At 40.3% G+C, this 22,357-nt stretch overlaps 1 protein-coding gene across 1 annotated transcript in view; it reads right to left on the bottom strand.

The window, feature by feature from the left end:
* dpp6b (dipeptidyl-peptidase 6b) overlaps positions 1-17,510 on the bottom strand; it is an 82,449-nt gene extending 64,939 nt beyond the window's left edge. Inside the window, exon 1 of the mRNA XM_030774136.1 lies at positions 17,319-17,510. Coding sequence (XP_030629996.1) covers positions 17,319-17,510 — 192 coding nt within the window. The remainder of the gene's footprint in view (positions 1-17,318) is intronic.
* Positions 17,511-22,357: the final 4,847 nt, after the last annotated feature.

Here is a 22,357-nt window from a genome sequence, read left to right as displayed (position 1 = left end):
AGTTAAGCCTAAAAATAAAATACATATTTCTAGAGTTTTTCAGATCCAGGTGGCTGAATTAGTGACAGTTATGATTTCCCAGAAACAAACTCACATGTGATTTTATGAAAAACTCATTTCAATCCCACTTATCAAAGAGGAATATCATACATTTCCTTGTAGACGTGACTACTTGACACAGCAACAACATTTAAAAGGAAGGTATCCAGTCATCTCTTCCAAGTAAAAGGTCTTCTGCTTTTTATTTTATTTTACTTTATTTTATTGCATGATTGCTGTGGCAAAAAACATATCCAGTTTTTGATAGTTTGGCCACAAAGAGATCACCATTTGTGACCCCTTTCTCCTCTGCAAAATTGGCAGACATTAAGAGAAAGCACTACACAACAAAGCCACCATGCACTCTAAAGGCAGTCAGGTCCATTACTTGTATTTTAATAATAACTATGGTCTATTCATAGCCAGATCTATCCTGTGACTTTTACTGTGATTCTGGGTAGCTGAATACTAGGGCTTTGTCATTAGTTCCCAAGATGTGAAACATACAAAATGATATCAAAAGTCACAACGAAACACAAGACATCTCACAGTTTGGGTCCATTCATGTTTTGTTTGTTTGTTTCTTTATTTGTTCATGTACATATCCTCCAGGTGTTTATCTGGACCTAAAACAATAACAATATTAGCCTCCTGTCAAATGCTGTCTCCTCAAACCTTTTGTCCTGTACTAACCTTTTTCGTTCTCTAATAATCTGAGCATGCAGAGTTCACACTGCAGATTTCTCTGCTGACCCAGGACAACAGCGTGAGCCAAAGCCCTGCTGACCACAACATCTGCTCTGGTCCACTGGGGGAGAGGCAGGGGCAGAGGGACTTCCTCTCGGAGTCCTGAAACCGAACTTAGGGCTCATAGAGCCCCGTGGTGTAAGCTCCTAAAGGTGTGTGTGTGTGTGTGGGTGGGTTGGTGTTGGGGGAGGGGGGGGGGTAAACAGCTTTCATCTCCACAACTCTGTGATGCAAAGTTCAGCTTGACCTGCACAAATTCTGATCCTCAGAATCATTTTAGACCCTTTCTATCCTCAGAGCTTAGACTCCAGAGAGAGATGATAGCTTTTTAGTTTTATTTATTTGTTTTGACAGTGTCAGACAGCCTGAGCTTTAATAGCTTATTTTATGTGTTAGAGTGACCTTTTTCGCTGGTTTTTTTAGTATTATTGTGACTTTCGAGCTAAAGCTCTATTTGAAAGACCTTGTCTTAGAAAGCTTAAGTAATGTTTACAACAAAGCATTACTTTCACACTCATCCACAGACACATCTGCATGATGAGAGGAAATAATAGCAGAGGATTAACAAAGGAGAGTAAGCAGGATGAAAAACACATGAAAAAAAAGAAAACAGATAGGAAGAGGCAAAGAAAACACCATTTAAGCTGATAGCCAAGTTTCGCAGAACTTGTCATAACTGAAAATGGAACATTACGTTTTTGTATTTTGACAAATATTGACCCCAGTGCATTTACTGATAACTCAAACATAATTTCCAACTTGAAATGGCTGACAAAGCACATCAAGTGTTCTGTTAAGTAGGTTAAGCATTAAGGAGGGATATTTGCTTTACTGCAATATAAGTGCAAGTGTGTTGATGCAAGCCATTACGGAATATGCCTGTCAGCTAAATGGATCTTCCAATACATTAACATTGCCACACTCTCATTCTCACTAAAGGGCTAGACAGACTTTCAACATAATGTTCTTTGATAATGGACAAAAAATAAAAAAATAAATTAAGAGATAGGTAAACAACGGCGCCTAAATATAATTCTGTTCAGCTTTGTTCTGTCACTGGTCTCATTAGAAATCGTAGACCTACACAGTGCAATGAATTTGTTTGAAGGAAATGTTCAGTCCTCTCAAAAGTTGGATGACACCACAGAAATCAATTATAACCCACCTTCATCCTTATTATAACAGCATTTCAGAGGGAGAACAATACAGATAGAGGATTTATTCACATTAGAGTGTGAACAACAGAGAGCAAAGATTAGACTGTGCTCTGAGCATATACATATAAAAAGGATCATATGTGTACAGGTGCTTTGTACTTCCATACACATAAATTCATTATATTTGAAACCGTATTCATTGACCTTAGAAACAGCATCCAGTGCCCTGAATGAAGTGATTTCTCTGAATAGACTTTCTCCTGTTACTTTGATATTAGTCAGTGACAGCTATGTCTGAGTCAGTTATGAATACACTATGTTTGAATAAGCTCACAAAATCTTTGAGCAGAGTAGTCATTACATGTCACCAGCAGCACTAAAAGGATAAAAAAAAACCTTCTCTGTTGGGTTTGAGTTCATCTCACAGAATACAATCGCAAAGCAGGTTGTCTCAAAGATTATTAAAAAAAAAAGTGACAAAGATGGCTTCCATTCCATGCGGAAAACAACGTCAAGCCAAATTAAGAGTGAATGACCAATCAGAAACATTAGAGACTACATTTAGCAAGTACTGCACAGGTCTAATTAATACATCATCAATTTCATTTCAGTTTCTCATGTGTCATTTACACTGTACTGTAAACAACATAATAAAAAATTTAAAAAAACCTTTTTTATCTAGGTTTCACTAAGTAACACAACTAACTAAAGCAAATAAATAGAACCAACTAAAACTTCTGAAACATCCCATTAAAACTGATATCTCTAAATATAAAAAGAGACTTACAATCCACAACTTTTCCACTCTGGAGAGCTTACGCGTTTTCATGTTGTGCTGTAGCTGATGGGTAAGACCTCTGAAGAGTGTGTGAGGAAGAGAAAAGGAGAGGTGTGGGTCACATCAAGGACTGAAGATCGTTTAAGAGACACAGCCCAGCTTTAAGTGCACCTGATCCTAACCACGCACTGCAACTCAGCAATGACCCCGCCAAGGGCTCACATTATAGGCTCACCCAATGTGTGTGTGTGTGTGCGTGTGTGTGTGTGTGTGCGTGTGTGTGTGTGTGTGTTTGTGCGTGAGTGTGTTTATGCGTGAGTGTGTGTGTGCTCGAGAGACAGAGAGAGAGAGAGAGGGAGCCTGGGAGCGCATGTGTGTGTGTGTGTGTCTGTGTGCGTGTGCGTCCTCATTAGTGTCCCTAAAAACAAATGTGTGCCTATATGTTAATATAACCATAGTCTTACATTACAACTCACAGACTGTAAGTATGATCTTTGTACACGTCTAAACCTTAGAGCTACACAGTCCCTGCCCAGGGCTTGTGTGTGTGTGTGTGTGTGTGTGTGTGTGTGTGTTTCCATAAAGCACATCCAGTCCCTGACCTCCTTTTTCATGTAAAGCCACAGAGACGTCATATGGGACCCCTACATAGAGGAGAAAGGGAACCCGACACGCCGATACAGTATCATCCTCAAGCAAGTCAAAGAGGTAGTGAGATTAACAGCCATGGACCAGTGCTCCTGAAACCCCTGCTACACTACACTCTAAGCAGGCTGTTAGGCCAACGCGACGAACCCACAGCTGCCCTCCATCCATAAGTGTCCAGTCACTTAGCCATTAGCCCCCCACTCGCGCCTCAGCAGGTATCAGCATTACAAACCACATGCACACACACACTTATACTCACATACACTTACACACACACACAAACACACGGATATGTACATGCACACACACACACACACACACACGCACGCACACACACACACACACACACACATATACACACACACATACGTTCAAATGCTTAAGCGAGGCCATTCGTTTTCCTCTTAATGTGACAGCAGGGGCAATGAGCCACAGGTGTAGACCATTGGCTAGTTTGTCAGCCAAATCTTTCAGAAGGAGCCTTTTAGGACTTGGAAGAGAGGACCTCGAAAACTGCCGGGTGGGAGAGAGAGAGAGAAACCAAACCGCCGGCATTCATTTTACATATTTTTTTGCCTGGTCTTGACTAGGTCCTTTTATTTTGTGTTTTAGTCTGTTTCCACCCACGTTACACCTGGTCAATGACACTCATCCTTTGCCTCAGGAGTCACATTACAAACAAGTCTCAGCTACATCTCAGGGTCTAAGACATGTGTTAGTAACACACCTCCAGGAGAGCTGCACTCCGGTAGGACTGCAGTTTGGGTTTTTTTTTTAATCAAACGAACCTTATCAGATGCTCTGTAATTAGCAAGCATGCACTACCGAAGCAAAAGTGTGCACAAAGCATATGGCAGATGCTCAGAAAACACAGCTTGCCCGGCCTTGTTAGAAACCAACCTTTCTGAAAGCCAGCTTTGCTTCAAAATTAATCTCCTGACATTCCATTTCAAGGCTGTTTACTGTACCGGTGTGACTCTTACGTATGTCAAAATGAGAGTTTTTGAGGGAATTCAGCATGAACACCAGAATCAAGGCATATCAAAACATCAAGAGCTAAGAGACAGAGCAACAAGATATTTCATGCCAAAACCAAATTACCAAAAAACAAAATAAATTGCAAAAAGCAAGGTTACTCATTTAATCACATAATTTACCCCCCAGATGACAGTGTCGCTGTAATCCAGTAGGTACAGACTGTGTCTTTTGGTCTGCTAGAGAACCTAAACTACAGATAGTATGTTTATCATTATTTAGTTATTCAGCTAACTGGGTCATCTTGATAGGTTAAACATCGTTAAAAGAAGAGCAGTAACTGGAGAAGATCATGTCTCAAACAAAGAATGAAACAGTAGACAGTAAATGAATAGCACAGCTAAGAAAAAGGTTGCTCATTGCATTAAAAAACCCCAAAACAGAACAAACAAAAAACCCCCCATAAAACCTCATTCCACCTAACCGGCGTCCATTGAATTGCACTGAATTATGTTGTCTTGTTAAAGTCACAGATTAGTGCTGGACACATTGAACTGTTATGACTTTTTGTTCTTCAGCCTTCACTGGAGTGACTTTCCTGCCACTTAAATAGATTACACGCTTTGTTGGAAAACTGGTCACACTTGTGCATCTTCAATCAGAGAGCCCCCATCTGTTTCAATTCTGCCTGCCATACAAACAATTATGTGGGTCTTTAAAAAGCAGGAGCGGCAGACAGTTTTTATTGACCATGAAAGTCTTATCTGAGATGAAGGTGTAACTCTTCATTGGATTGATGGGAGGATCCACATACAAAAGGCACTGATGTAAATCTCCCCTCTCATAAAAGCAAACAGAGCATCCAATTTGACTTAAGTCTGGGAAATGTTAACTTGAAGAAAGTCTATTTGCTTCTTAGTTTCAGCGCAGATGAAAACGCTACGCAAAGTGATATGGGAAGAAAATTGCATGCCATAGTCTGCCAAGGCAAATGATTAGTGAGATGAAGAAAAAGCGGAATCTAGTCTAGAGCTCATAAAATTAGTACCACTTTAATGTCCTTTGGTTCCACACCGGGAAGCAGTTCCATTAGGGAGAGTGACAGAGACATGCAGCTGTTTGAATGCATAACACAATGGAGACATTGTGGTCCTAACTAGCCTCCTTAACTGTCTAGTCTAGTCATACTGCATTAATGAGTAAAGTTCCAACTTCAGCATGTCTAACAAGAAGGAAGTCATTCTCATGATAGTTTGTTCAATCTCATAGTGTACCGACAGTGAACAGATTTCACTGCTTTCTATTTAGTCTTTCATTTCATTGAGTTCTTCCAAAGTTGTGCAGTTCTCAATAGGAGAAGGTGGCTCAGATATTTCCACAGTTTCCCTGAAGAAAATGCAATCATAGTAAGCCCTTCCTTAGCACACTGGTCATGTCCCATATAGAATACAGTAAGAGAGACAGGGAGAGGGATGGCGTTTCCGACGGGGTAAAGCAATCTTCTGACAGAAGAGAGCGTGCTTCCCATGTGAGCAGGATTTATATCTGACACAAAGCGCACTGGAACGCCGAGAACTAAAAGTCTGTCACACTTTGAGTTTGAGAAATTTATACACACAGTTTAAAAGTTCTCCAAGGAGAGAGACATGACTTGGATAAACAGGTGCGTTCAAAACGACCAAAATAAACTCATGGAGGGCACGACAAGGACCAGATGATCTGTTTTTATGGGTAGTCTGCTCAAGACTAATTTCGTTGGCATTTATTTTGATTCTCATTTTGTTTTTATGAAGTTGGTACTGCAGTGTTTGATGCTCCAAAAATCACGCTCAGTTTTCAAACTGATGACATAGCCCATAACCATTGCTGACTATAAACACATAAAATAGCTTCTTCTTTTTTTAATGCTTCACCCCTTTTTAACTGTGGGAAAATGAAAGAATACTTAAATAAACATGTTTCTGTTGATTACTCTAAAAAAAAAGCTAACAGTCACAGCTCAGAACACAGCCAGTTGCTGTGATGGTAATTGACCTTATTGTTTGAACATAAACACCAAAATTTAGTCACATCTGTTACAGAAATCCACATCTCTTTTTGAAAGAATTAGCATCAATTCACCATCTCTACAACGACTATCTCTGTGCCTACAGCATACTTAACTTAATTAAGGGGTTGACAAAACAAAGCTTCAGTCTTCATGAGGCCCTTTCTTTCAACTTCATTAAAATTTCAAGTAGCGTTAATCAGAAAGCACTGCTGATTGACGGTCTTTGCTTGGACACTTTTCAGGCACAGATCCTCACCCCTCAAACCCACTCCAATAGTCTTATATTGCTAAAACAAAGTACAAGATGAGTTGAGGTATCTTTTAAATATTTTATGGAGGACAGAAAAACAACTAAGAATAATATAAGTTTGGATGTACTGTGTTAGTCTTTCTCATCTATCATTCTAGAAATTTCCTTACACAGCTTGTGGATACTATATCTGCAGCTGAACTGCAAAACAACTCTCCAAGTTTCAAAAATCTTTATATATATATATATATGTATATATATATATATATATATATATATATATATATATATATATATAAAACATTGTTTCTTATCCTGTGCAATTCAGGGGCTCTGTTTCTCACTCTGAGAAGGCAATGAGATATACTGAAAAGCCCCTTTAACAGAAATCCAATAGACTTCTCTGCATTTCCCTGACACCGGCCAGCAACAAATGGACAGGTATCTGATCCAAACAAAGATTTGCCAGGAAGCATATACCTGTGTCTGTTCACACCCTGTACAAAGTTCAGAGTACGTTTAGGAGATGTCTTGCTGATACAGTACGTTTTGGAAAAGGTTTTCGTTTATGTGCAGTGCTTTTGTAAACACAGCAGCTATGAAGCGATTTGGAAACCTGTCTCATGTCTTATTCATTAGCCACACACAGAGTGAAAAGTGAAAAGTGCAAAAAAAAGAAGACACAAAAGTGCTTTGGGCTCAGTGCATAAAAGAGTACAGAAAAAGGCTGGGCTGAAGTGGCCAATGACAGTGCAGGGGAAGCACTATGCATTTTCCCATCTAATCAAAACGGTCAATAATGGTCCATATACAAACACTGTGTAGGACACTTCTTGTTGATCTTATGTGAACACATATGGTTATAAGCCACTTTGGTGTTTCATCCATTCCTCCTGAGCAGAAGGATCAGTCTCTCTCTCTCTCTCTCTCTCTCTCAGTGCCTTTGTGCTAACTTCTCAGAATCAATAAAAGACACTGCAGAGACAAAACACATCACTGCTACATGGTAACTTCTCCAAAAAATATAACAAAATATATAATATAAAAATATAATATAATATAATATAATATTGATGCTCAATTGTAATTGCCCGCTGGGTCGGCACCTATTGCACACCTGTCTGGCCAAGAAGGGGTCTCCTCTCTCTGTGGACCTTCTCAAGATTTCTCCCATTTTCCCATTTCCCTTTTGGGTTTTTTTCTTGCCCGCCCTGAGGATTAAGTCAGGGGGTGCCGTCCTGTTTTGATTTTGACTGTTGTGGCCTGTAAATCCCTTTGAGACTGTAAACAGTGATATTGGGCTCTAAATAAACTTGAAACTGGAAACTTGAAAAATATACTCCCCTCCCCCCACACACACACACAAAAAACAACCGTGGCCCTTTGCAGTGAGCTAAATGAACAGTCTTTTTGTTCTCTCTCATGCCCATTTTCAGTAATGGAAAGCAAAAAAAAAGTCATTTTATTGTGCGTCATTGCTAATTTCACATGGTTGAAATATAAGTTTTCATTTTTTAGAAACTTCACTCACATCAAAAAAAAAAAAAAAAAAAAAAAAAAAGAGAGGATTGTTGCCTTGTGAGAAATGTAGGAGACGATTGTGTGAAAATGACAGATAAATGCTATGGCAGTAATTTAGCAGAGCATTATAACGTTTCAATGGCAGCTCACTTCCATTAAGACCAGATATGCTGTCTGAACAAAGGAGTCAGTGAAGAAAAAAGCAATTATCAGATCAGCCCATTTCAAAAGGAGCTCACTCTGCCACCTACTGATGAGCCTCTCTCAGAATCGCTTCTTAAGCTGCACTGAAATCTTCAAAGGGCTTTTTTCACTGTTAATTGAATACCTTAACAACCTGAATGGGCTGACTTGGTTATGGTAACATATTCGTCGTGACTAAGTGCTGACTGTAATACAACGTGGTGGTATTGAAGCCCTGATCTGTACTGCGGAAACTGGTTTTAACAGAAGAACAAAAAAAGAGGGGGGTTTGCCTTAAGGGAAAGTGAACGCTGACAGTTAGCTGCCTCTCTTCGAGTCCTTGGAGTCATATGAAATGAAGTGTTACTGTGAGCCCTTGTGTAATCTCTTGGATTTAATTAGCCCTGTTCTCTTCTCCCTCTGCTGGAAACTCTGAACTCTTCCTTTTTATTAATACAGCATTTCGAGTCCTGGATGTCTGGAGCTAAAGGTCCTGTCATGTCGCTGAACAGAACTAACAGTCTCACGGTCATGACAGGATCAGAGCTGGGAATATTTGCATTCTGTATTTTGTTGTACTGGGTCATTACAGGTAAGACTGATAGGGACCATGGTGCTTTGCTTATCTCTACATACAAGGACACTGACATCATTTCCATCCCATAGTCAACTCCATATTCTGTACTTTAAACCAGCTTGGAATGTGTGAAATCTGGCCCATTATGACAGTTTGCTGTATTACAGTGCAGCCTGACTGGTAACTGTTTGCAACCTGTTCCTTTCCTCCGTTCTGCCAAAGCATGAGTACCAGAACTGCGAGCCTATCCCTCTTTTACTCTAATGGATATGTTAGTGTGAGAGCGTTTTTCTGTGTGTGTTGACCTGCCTGGCTAATAGAAAAAAAATGCACCTCTTTTCTAGTCTGGGTGTTACGATAAAGAGATGCGCTAGTGTTACTGAATGAGGCATGAGTGCCTCCGGTGGTGACAAGGTGGAACTGCATGAAGGAGAGGTGGTGCAGTGTATTTGTCTGTGAGTCGCTAGCGTCTGTCTTCTCATCCACATTACAGTGCATTACCAGTGTGAAAACAGATCATAGCCTCAGTCTACAATGTGAACACATAAAGAGTAGAGCCTGTAAAGATGCAGAATTAAAATGAATTAGAGTCGTGTACGCACAGAATACAGCAATCTTTACTATATACTGAAACAATGAAAATACATCGTAATATACAACTATTAAGAAGTCTTTAAAAAGACAGCAAGGGAAGCTACAACAAATGAACTCCATCCATGACAGGTATGATGTGGAAATGCAATATTATATTTGCACTGCAGCATCTGTTTGGATCCTGCATTTTAGTCTAAACAGGGGCTATTTTAAAGAATAAAACAAACAAACAAACAAACAAGCAAGCAAAGCAGGTCTGGTTTACTTTGGTGTATTTCAGGGGATGCCTGTGATGAGACATCACAAAGACAGCTACCTTAACTGGCCCGCTAACCCTCTTAAAGTATGAGTTTCATACTCAAAGCACACAGAGGAGAAGTGGAGCAGTAAATAAGCAAAGTTATTCTTAGCTGAGAGAGAGGGAGAGAGAGAGAGAGGGAGAGAGAGATAGAGAGAGAGCATGTCTAAAGTACGGTGAAAGTCTTGCGAGTGTGAGAGCTTTGATATGGAGTCTAAAGAGGCCTGTGCTATGCGCACTGACTGTCCAAAGAGGGGATTAGGACCAGGATTTTTCTCACTTCTAACCATGAGGGGCTAAAGGACTCCTTCCTCACAGCGGATTATTTCAAACTGAGAAGTTTGTTGAAGGATTTATATACACAAACGCTTATCAAGGGTTCACAGCGTATTTTTGAGAAGTTTGGTTTTATCTGTATTATCTCATAAATATCAAGGGTTGGTCAGAGGTAAATGGTGAAACAAGTGCCTCTGGAGAAAGGGAGTAAAAATCTCATAGAAGTAGCAAATACTAAATACAATAAAAGATTAATAATAGTGTCTTTAATGCATGAACTGTTGTACAATTCTTCTTCTTCGATGGGATTTGTCTGCTAAGTGAGAAATGACTACTTCGCTGTGTAGGGTCTTTATTGATTGGCTGTCAGCAGGTCCTAGGGGCGTGGCAGGGAATGACTGATAAGGTTTGGACGCAGCCATGGGCGGAGCAGAGGAGTGATAGATGGCCTGTTGAAAATCCCCAGGGGGTGTGGCAGGGAAAGCAGATCGATGCTCAGTGACAGTGTGCCTGAAGAGACCTGAAGAAAGCTACAATGTGTGAATTTAGAAAGCCACGCACACACACACACACACACACACACACACACACACACACACACAAACACACACACACAAACACACACACACACACACACAAGAATATCCTTGGGAAAATGCGGTAATGTTACTTTTGAGCCATTAGTTGACCTGTATCATTGTCTTAAAATGATATGTTTTCATTGTCCCTAGCATCGACCTCATTAACAAAAAAAGGATGTGTCATATGTGTAATTGGGATCGAAATAAAGGCTTTTACAGTGCAACATCTTTTTAAATTAAAAAAATACTATACAATAAAAGGTGATGGCTATAGGTTTCAGTCTTGTTGATCAAGAAAGGGTAAAATAGCACAGACCACTGGCTGCATGATGCTATTGTTCTAGTCACCAAATCAAACAGTCAAATATTTGAATTCCTCGTCATTCTTCAATGCCAATCTGTGCTGAGAACAAGACCCAGCATCACCCTTTAAACCTCTGAAACCATGGCAACCATCAGTGAGAGACCCCACCAAAGCAGACACAGCTGCACTAAATCCAAGGACAGATGGTGGCCATTATAGTTGAGAGAGCCACAATCTGACCTTTGCTCTACTTGTAAGGACGATTGCCGAGAGGGAAAGGTACGTCTCATGGTTGGGAGAACAGTGTGCTGAGCTGTGTTTGTCATGTTAAAGCTCAACCTCAACACAGTTTGTTGGAGATAAAAACAGGAAGGGACATGAGGTGAATCATCTTTTCTGGCGATTGCTGGTCGAGCGCTGCACATGGGTTTTTTCATGCTCGCAGAAGATGAGCAGAATCCCCCCCTGACATTTTTCGATTTCTGATGTTCAGTGACGACTGACAGGAAAAGGGCTTTGCTCCCTCTGGGTTCTTTATCAGTTTTCCATAATCTCGCTGCTGATGCCAAACAAGAATCTGGTTTATGCTACGGTGAGAGCAACGTTGGAGCAGACACAACCTTTTCTAGCCACCAGATAACAGACAGAGTAATTTCTGTGTCATTGCAATTGGCTCCATTGTGACTCTCTGGCCAGATGGCCGTGCAGAGGTGAACCCCGAACGCTGGCGTCTGAAGAAATGCCTATTTGTACATTGCTGTTAAGCTTCTTTTTCCCCAAACAGCACAAACCAAAAAATGATCAGCTGAATGACGTCAGTGACCTTCAGCGTTGCAAATGGACAGCTAATCCAAAAGACATCTCATAGGCCATTCCTTAAGGCAAATGAATTGACATGTGGTATTCAGTGAGCAGCAGGATGACTTTGCCAAACTGGAGTGTGTGCACAGCATGACAGATGGCTTTAATATGGCAGAAGTCCTGGGTTGCTGTAGCCTAGCATCTGTGTAAATTTCACATTCCACAGGGCCCCAGTCCAACCAAAGGGTAAAATCACCACTAAACAAACTAACCAACCCCGTCACAATTCTGTTGAAACATGTGAAAAGACAACTCTGTTGAGCCAGAAGAGGCTTAAAGTTTGATAGGATTTTTTTGTTTCCAGACAGATCAGAAACTAAGTTTGTTTTTGTTTTTTTTCATGGCACAATTCACTTATTTTGTCATGCTCACAACACAACTGTAATAATTTGCTCTGCGCTCATCTGCTCTGTGAGTCACGTGTGTGATACTTTTAGGCATCTGCTGTCATCTTTGTCGTGACGGAATCAAGTGGTTCACAAAATGCTACCACACCTCATTTTAAATAAGCAGATATTAAAGTCACATCTCTCACATGAGAAACAGAGACCATAGGTAGAAATAAACTCACCACTGGCCAGCCCACTGGGGCCTAATTTCACTTTTATTTCTGTACTGCGGATTGAGCCTGTCACACTCGTTTCCCCAAAATGTCTCGATTTCACATCTCACTCTCCAGCTGCGAGATTCAGGTGTCATCAAGTTGGGGGAGGGGGGTGTGAGAAAGGCAAAACTATTTTTGAATGAGAAGATGAGGAAAACAACTGCTGAAGCAAAACACCAACAGAGAACACTGCTTGCCTCACCATTTTAATAATACCCTATCAGGTTTATGTAGTGTGAATGCACTATTCTCATCTGGTCTCAAAGGTTTCCACATGTTTTACTGCAACAGCATTGTTTCACCACATCATTATGAAATACTATAGCAGAAAATGACCACACAATACAAGAACAACTGACTTATATGCAAATTTGTGACAAGACATCTGTTAAATTCTGCGTGTCCCCAAATACTCAGATAAGCACCTACATGTCACCAGAGCAAAATGAAGCAAAAAAAGGTGTGTGTGTTTTGGGGGGGGGGGGGGGGGCAATAATAAGAATAACTGTACATGCAGGTCACCATGACAGGTCCATGCAGCTTAGCAGAAAAATTCTGGCTGTGATCCTTTATTGTGTGGAATTATCCACAGCAGCTAAGCATGGATTTGTAGCCATTACCAGCACAATAGCTTGGCACAGAGTGTAAGTGTGCACTGTAAAAAGCAGCAGGCACCAGCCTCAGGTCCCCCCAGGCCTTCTATGCATACAAATCTAACGGGTTACTTATTTCACTATGGCTGGCTCATTATCCGCTGTTCTTTATGCAAACGTAGAAATGCTCATTTTTAATTATCTTTGCTACATAGAGGGTGAGATTAATGTCAATGCTGATCTCCGTGCTATAGAGTCATTCTGAAATTCCGAACAGTACAACGAAACAGATCATTTACATTTTTAATCACATAACTCGGAAAGACGACTGTACGTCTCTTGTGTCTCTCAAGTCAAAAATTATTCAAACAGTGGGTAACCCAAGCCTTTAGCATTGTTTACAGGGGAGGTTCCTGAGAAATTTGTAGCAGCAAGCGTGTTTCAAACCCTTGGAGCATAGCGACAGACGGTTCGTTTTCCGGTGGTGGTGTTCCTCATGTTTTTACTCCTGGTTCATTAAACAAGCCAGCAGTAGATCATCTGGGGGCTCAGTTTGGAACACAGCCTGACATTCAGAGATCTATAAAGGTGCTAAACAACAGAGAGCTTTAAAAACGAGTATGAGAAAAAAAAAATCAATCCTCGTTGAAGCTGAGAGCCAAAACAGTACAGCTGGAAGAATATTTTTCATATTCATACTTTTCTTTATGTGCTTCATAGAATTCTAGCTGCCACACCGAAGTTTGTTAATGGCAATCTATATAAAGAAAAGTACATTTCACGGGTCCAAGCACCTAAACTCAGACCAATTATGTCAACACGCTAGTTTTTGTGTGAGTAGCAAATGTTTTTTTTTTTAATAGTTTTTTTCCTATTTCTCAGTTTTTATTCTCCCTGCAAATTTCACCCTATTTTTAGTATTTTTTCCACAGCAAGATTCACAGATGATCAAAACACATCAATATCACCTCTGGTAACTTATATGTGTTGATGTGTATTATGCATTGTCTTGGAAACTTGCCTGTTTAGTATTTTAACCAGTGTGGAAAGAGAACCAAAGTGGACCAAGAAAAGGTCCCTCAGAGACTCCAGAGGCAATGTTTTTGGTTCTTTAAGTATTTATAATACTTGCAATACCAAAGCTCAAAATAATTTACCTAGAAACAAGAATTCACAGTTGTCATGAAAAGGAATTTCTGACTCTGCTCTGAGAGAGCGTAAAATACCAAAGTCCTTTCACTGAGCCAGTCAGGACTTGGGACTGACGTTAATGGTAAATAAGCATTTGAATGTCCACAAGAACAATGTCTATGTCCAGACTGACATTATAATGGTGAGATCTTTCTTTTAATTCATAAGTGAATGTTTTCCCATTTCCATTTGGCTTCGCAGAACTATTTTTTGAGAAGATAGCCTAATAGCAGTATAATTTTATTTATTCGAGGCATGGTTAATGTTACAGATGTCTTTTTAGCTTTCCCCACAGTGTGGAGTTAGAGTTACCATGGAGCTTAAATTACCTGTGCTCAGTGTAGGTTTTGTTAAGGTTTCATTAAAATGAGAAGTCAGTATGGGTGCATCCGGTCTAACTTACTCAGTTACTCGTCTTACATAACAATGTGGAGGATCAACTCTGTAGTGAAGTGACTGGGAAAAAACCCCCAAAAAACACTAGCATCAGCTGATACTTTACACGATCCTCAAATTCACAGACTTTAAATTTTACCCCATCATAACCTTGACAGGGATATCTAGACAGGTGTTCTCTGTCTAGATGATAGTTTGGTCTGACTGGTGTCTGATGTGATCTCTGATGTCACATTGATGGAAGGACTGAACAATGCCAGTGTTTAAACTCTCCCACACCCATCCCTTGCTGAGTACATAGTGAAAGTCAATAAGGTTTTTCTTCACAAAGGGAGGCATATCCACAGGCCTCTGTCCTTTGAATGTCAGTCTATTCCAGGACAGCAACCTCTGGATGATTAATTAAGGTCACTGTATTGGATTTCCAACCTTGCCTTTAGTGTTAAAGGATTACTGGAGGAGACGCTGTGTGAATTTTTCAGCCGACATAAAAGCAAAACCTGCATCAGGATTTTGATTCATTCGGAGCGCTGGATAGTCTCACTGCCTCAGAGGATTGGTTCACGTGTACGCAGTTGCTAAGTAAGAAGTGGAATTCAAAATTAGAGTTATAAATTCACTAAGCACAATGCCTGGATTCAGAAAAAAATGCATGGATATGCACTCAGATTTTGCTTTGATTTTATATTACCCTCCACAAAACCAGGCACCACAAAAGTAACCTTATAACGTATGTTCACAGTCTCTGCATTATATGAATATTTTTGCCCTCCACCATTTTCTATCTCTTTTGCACCCAACAGATTAGGAAATTGACTTCCTTACTGAAGGTGTCACCCAGGCGTATGTTCACCTCATAAACCTACCACTGGAATAAGCAAAATAGGAAAGTGGTTCCCATAGGCCTACAACAATAGCCTAATCACAGTAATCTAAAACACAGAAAGACTAAAAGATATCAGTGCCAGCCAAAAACTATTAAGATTTCACAGAACTCCACTAAACGCAGTCACACCTTCCATCATGTCCATGAGCAAACAAAATCAGTTAATATGTCTGCATGATTTCGGGACTCTATCAAAAAACTCCGCATAAACTGTGATGTAACAGGTTGTGGTCACAGAACAAGTCAAATCCATTGTAAAATTACAATGAGGCCAAGATGGTGAATGTACACACAGTTGCCATGATTGACACATTTCAGCAGTCACTATATCACTGACTGAGTGCTCATCCTTATCAGCTGATTGTTAACGCCAAGTTAATCAATAATTCACCGCGTTATGCTTGCGCAGTCAGGCGGCCACTGCTTGATCCCAACGATCAACAGAACGTTGCAGAAGACCTCGATGTAAGTGTTGTCTGTAAATATGCCAATGAACCAAACTAAACTTTAACAAAGAACATAAATACAGATGTAATTAAATGCAATTAGAGGAAGAAGAAGAAGCAGAAGAAGAAGAAGAAGAAGAAGAAGTCACAGCTAGGGTGGCTACCTTGTTATGTGACTATATGTGTGGGTTACAAACTAGGGATAGTAAAAACATTGAAGTAATAAAGAAATATTGCGATTAAAAGTTGATGAAGAGTGGTGATTTAGAGGGAAGCTAAAGCAGCATTCAGTATGGCGCACCTTCGTTTTTCCACGTTAGTTGGAGCGGTTAGAAACGGTAGGCCATGACATGAGAAAGCGCAGAGTCTGCATAATTTTCCTGAGACACGTGTTCATTTATTTCACGGTAGACAAACTGCATTTTTCCATATGGATACTCAGCAGATCTTCAGCGTGCTACTTGTCGTGGTTTGCAGGGTTTCAGGGAGTCGTGTAGTCGTGTAAGGACCAGTAAAAAGACTATTCAGATACAAAGCAGTGGGGATGCAGTGGAAATCTTCAGGACCATGGTCAGCACCGCAGACAAACAGGAGCATGGAAAAGCAAGACTTCGAATTAATTATGCTTGTGTTGGACTTCTGCTGAATTTAAAATGTCAAAACAGCCTGTTTGTTACATGCTTTAGAAATGAACGGAGCAAGTTAAAAAAACAATAGGTTTACGCAAATTTTAGAATAAAAAACGATTTAAACTAGTCAAATGTTTGACAAATTTCGATCTCCAATAACATTAACTGTTTACTAGTTGGCCACACGTTTACGCATCCTATATGACAGGGAGTTACGTCACCGTTGTCTTGAAATTCAAAGGTCAAAACTGCTATTGACAGAAGATTTACGACAGCTCGTCCGCTCATAGTCAGTTTCTGTGCTCATAATATATACCTGTCTGATCTAGCATATAAGCAACACCTACACCGCAGATACTAGGAAAACTGAGGTCAAATGTTCATAAGCTGGCACAAAGAGAAACCTTATTATTAAAAAGATCGATACATAGACAATAAACCAGCGATTTCTTTATTATATTCCGTGGACTGACTCCAAAGAGGGAACTGAACAAAAAGACAGTCGCCTGGGAGTCAGATCTGCAGTTGCTTAGAATTTGCTTGGAACAATTAGGGTATAATATCCAAGAGCCCGGACTTACCAAATGTGAACACGTACTATACTACTGTCTCACTTAGACCATGAATGAAGAACTTTTGGCACTACATAATTTAAATATAGGGCTTGGACATAGCCTACATCAGTCAGTTTATGGTATCAATTCAAAGACAGAATATTTAGAGTATGCCCTTACGTCTTCGTCCTCGCATGTATTTCTCTTTCTGTACTGGACTCGGAGTCGGCCATCTGTGGTCGGCTGAGGAGTCTTGCCTGCCTTTTCTTCGTCTGTGACCTGTCCTCCAAGAAGGTGGCTGGCCTCAGGTGGGTGTGGGAAAGATTTGTTTGTATTAATCTTCCCCGTAAATCTCTGATACAGTGAAGCCATAAGTCCGGTCGAAGAGCACTACTGCATTTCAAAGCGAGAGATCTCTCTCCTCAGCTGTTCTGATTGTTTTGTTTTTCACGTTCCCAGATAACCGAAGGTAAAGCTGTTGCCTTTTGGATAGTGGGCAGGCTGAGGTAAGGCGATCCGCAAAGGAAACCCAATTAAACGTACCCTTTAATTAGAACGACAACGGTTCAAAATTAATCATGAGTATCCTCCCAGAGATTATCGAGTCCGTCAATTCATTTGTTGCCGCTTTTAATTCAAACACCGGCGGTCAAAGCAAGTCAATATTAAAGTCTGTTCTGTATTCAAAGCACGTTGTTTGTCCCCTTCAGCACGCTGGAGAACTAAATGGAATATACCGTTTATTTCAGACGCTAGAACAGGCATTAAGTCAAATATATCCCAAAACACAAAGCGAAATCATTAATAATTTGATTTAAAAGACATCAGGACCTTTAGATGCTGGACTTCTCAACGTGTGGAAGGCTGCCCGGAGCTATCCAGAAAAGCTGGCTAGCGACTACGCGCTCTGCGTGAGAAGTGACCAGCGATCGGACCGTGCCAAGACTGTTATCTAGATCCGTATCCACTGTGTGTATACACAGACCTTCCGACACATTTTCACATTCGTTGTACTAATTGAGCAAAAAATCAGAAGATCTGACAAAGAAACAAGACAGATCGCCTGTGTATCTATATATATGCATATACATGTATGCTTTATTTTTCATAGTTAATTTTATTTCATTCCACTTCTGAAGTGTTTCTGTGTAGTATTTATAAAGCACGACCGCCACCCTGTGGTAAAATCGAAACAGCAACGTAGAATCGATGGTGCGGAATAGAGACAGATTGTCTAATTCCACACATACAAAGAAAAATGTCGCTTGTTTCAAACGGAGTTAGCTACTTTCTACTAGACTGTGTTTCACAGGCCCCATTTTTTACGGCGCTATTAAAACTCCTCGATCATCTTACATCAGCTTGTAAGATACTCTTTATATCTGTATTGCGCGTAGATGAAAACCTTATGTTCCCCCACTCTGTTATGAATGTAAATATAATGCAGAGAATACTTAAGGGTTGTTGTGTGAAGATTTGATGGAATATGGACATAAACAAACAAACAAACAAACAAAAAAGGCTTTATTACCATGTAGCTCCTGCAGTTTACGACACCACTGAAAGGCATTTGGAACGGTCATAATACGTTATATATTTAAATAAACCCCTGACAAGAATTGTGCACATGAAGTTACATGCTCTTCACAAGCACTGAATGCTGAAAGTCCTTATATCAGACTGTGTTTAAATGCAAGATATGGTAAGCTTGGCAAATACAAATGTGGAAATAAATAAAGACATCCTTTTCTTGGTATTTCACCACTCCTATTCTGCTGGTAGGAATGGATCCTCTGCTTTGGTATTATATTTGTCTGTGAAGAGAAACTCCCCTAGATAGATCAGCAATGGGACAATGATTCATTCAATGCTCAAGCTGGACAGTGACAACTGTATGAAGAAAATGGTTAGAAAGATAAGCCTTGAGTTGTTCATCTAGAACACAGGTGGTCTAGAAGACCGTGATGAATGTGAGTTGAAGACATGTGCAAATCTAGTGGCAGTCTAAAGTAAGAAAAAACTTTGATGGTATGCCTCCAGCATGTGTTGTATATTTAATGCACCTTTGTGAATACCTGCAATTATCAATGTCAGGCATAAAGAGAAAGGTAATCTGTCTGGATGTGGGGGGCCAAACTTCAGTGGAATTCCACAGGTCCACGATAATCGCTGCCTCTACATCGCAAATCACTATGGCTGCTCTACACTGTGGCCACCGCTCCAACAGAAAGGAAATATCATCATATAGCTACTGCATAAAATAAATCCAGCCATAGATATCAAAATGTAGGTAAACATCTGTCATAAACCTTCATGGGACTTTCCATTCACTGGCAAGCATGACTGCACTAAACATGTAGTACACATGGAAGGATAGCAAAGCAAAAGTTTGCGTTGAATGGCTCTACAGTGTCAAAGAAAGTGAACTGAAGGGCAGGCGTGGTTGTCTATTAGTTTGGTTATCAAGTCTAAAGCAAAAGATCCCTGTGACTGAATCGGATTTGATTGTTGGAGACCTAAGGACTGCACGTATTGCTAATATTTCATGAGGAGCTGTGGCTGAGGTGATGCATGGAAGTCCGAGGGGAAAGACATCATCCACTCTGCTGGAAAGCACACACTCCTTGACTGGTTGGAGACGTGCAGTAAAACAGAAGAACAACTGAATCAGCCATCAGCAAATATCAATTTAGAGAGTGAACAAATTCATCACAAACAATACATCAGTAACTTAACAGAAAAAGACAAACCGGACTGGTTGCAAAACGCAAAGCCCTTGTCACACACACACACACACACACACACACACACAACACACACACACACACACACACACACACACACACACAAAAATGGCATTTGTAAGTGAAGTGCAGAAGAGAGGTAAAAAAAAGACAGTCAGTGAAAAACATAGTTTCGGTCAGGTGAATGATATTGTTCTCAGTAAGACAAGTTTATGTAAAGTGCAGACAATAGAAACCCACAGGCCTGAGTGGTTCTGTCTCACACTATAGTGTACTGTTCTGTTATGCTTCTTTTTGCATTTTCCTGGTGTGGGTCAAGTGTGATCAAACCCTCTAATGTCATGGTAAATGATGTTAACCATATATGTCAAGGCATTCTCAGTATCTAGAGGTTTACTTAAGATTACAATTGTTCATCTTTACATTCACTGTAGACTGTAGAATCCAGTAAGGTTTCATAGCCTATGTGAAGATGCGCTGAAGCTATTCTGGTGGCTTGTGTGGTGGCCCATTTCCCTATTACGGTGTTTCTTTTATTTTGGCAGTTACCTGTATTATTAAACCAACACTGTACTGTGAAAATGTAATGTTTCAGCCAGATCAATTTGATCTAGAAAAAGTAAGTAAATGCGTAAATTAACAATTCATAAAAACAAGCCTCCAACAACGGTCTCAAAGATTACCCATGTACTTTAAAACTGCAATGTAATGTTGACAAGATATCACTTTGCTTCTGTACTGTAGGTCATCATGGCATTGCCCACATTACTGATCCATTAGACTACAGTAGTGTGTTAGAATGTTTTCTCAGATAGCAAAGTCAGATCATTCATTTTGAAAAGTCAAACTGTATTCGGCATTGCAAGTTATTCTGTTTGCTGGAACCATGCTGCATCCCCTGTCCACATTTCATGGGAAAATTACATCTCAACAGCAAAGCTTAGAGCCAGTTTATGTGATCAAATGTACTTCTATTTCATTCCACAACCGGTCCCCGTCCCCTTTTTTTCTTTACAGAGGCACAAGGAGGAGTAATCACAGCAGCTATAATTATTGGGGGGGGGGGGGGGGGGGGGGGGGGGGGGGGGGGGAAGGGAGTGGGGCTGGGGCACAAGGCATACCAAATAGCAAGTGTTCTTCAATTAATTTCCTTTTTGCTGAAAGTAATTTCCATTTCCCTGTAGAGCGCACACCCACTGAAATGTGTTTTCTAAAAACTGAGCTGTTGGAAGCAAAGATGGCATATGAACTGTATTAGAAATGCACTCTGTGCTCTAAATGCATTTGGACTGAACTGATTTGAAAACCCAAAGGCTCAAAGAACAGACCATAGTGAAAAAGTTCTAATGTGTTACAGGCCATCAGTGAGTTCAGTTTTATTTGTATAGCATTCAGATATTTTTTTTTAACGCTTTTAGATGCCTCAGGAGCATAGTTTGAGAGGTGTGTCACACAGCTTAGTCAACTTTTCATATCTGTGACTCTTCATTAAATATGAATTATGATTCATTTTTTAGAATGCTCCTGATCACTGTGGCCTGCACAGTTTTCATTTCTAAAAAGCTTCTAAGAGGATATTTTATCTGTTTCACTATGGTTCACTAAAAGTCTCTCTCTATCTATGGAGCTATCCTTTTGTCTGTCTCTCTCTCTCTGTAACTATCTATCTATCTATCTATCTATCTATCTATCTATCTATCTATCTATCTATCTATCTATCTATCTATCTATCTATCTATCTATCTATCTATCTATCTCTCTGTCTGTGTTCATACAGAGTTTGGCTGCTCATTGTGCTGGCCTGTCACACTTCGTCTCCTCATTCACAATACTTCCTCTGGGCTGAGCCACCGGCCAGAGCTCAGACTCTGTGCACACTTCTACTTTTGGCCTGGGGCTGGTGTGTGTGTGTGTGTGTGTTGTGTGTGTGTGTGTTGTGTGTGTGAAGGGAGGGGGATCCTATCACACCTCCCCACCAGTCCCTCCAGGTGATGTCCTTTCTGTCCTCTACAGCAGGCAGAAGCCACAAATACTCTGACTGACTGCTTACCACCCCTCCCTCGGCACTGTTAGCAGGAGCTGCCATCATTAAAGGGACAACATGTGCAATTTTGACCGCTGTTCAATGATGTCCATGATCAAGAAACAGTGGCCTAAGACAGATGTAAACAGACAGACAGCCTAAGACAGATAATAGTAAATCTTTTATCACGTATAGATTACTGCTCTTAGGGTGTGTACAGTGGTTGTGTGTGTGTGTTTGTGTGTGTGTGTGCTGTACATTGTAAATGCATGACAAAGTCTGCCAGAGCTGGTTCTGTATGCTCCATGAAGCCAGTGTGAATGATTCATAACAGTAGCAGAGCAACAGAGAGATTTCACCTTATTACACCATGTAGTACAAGGCATAACTTGTAAAGGCACACACCAGCTGATTGTGGCTGAACATAACTTAAAGATGAGAAAATCAATAAA

This window comes from Chanos chanos, chromosome 5 (assembly GCF_902362185.1).
Source record: "Chanos chanos chromosome 5, fChaCha1.1, whole genome shotgun sequence".
NCBI classification, from domain to species: domain Eukaryota; kingdom Metazoa; phylum Chordata; class Actinopteri; order Gonorynchiformes; family Chanidae; genus Chanos; species Chanos chanos.
This window is presented reverse-complemented; position numbering and strand designations above follow the sequence as displayed.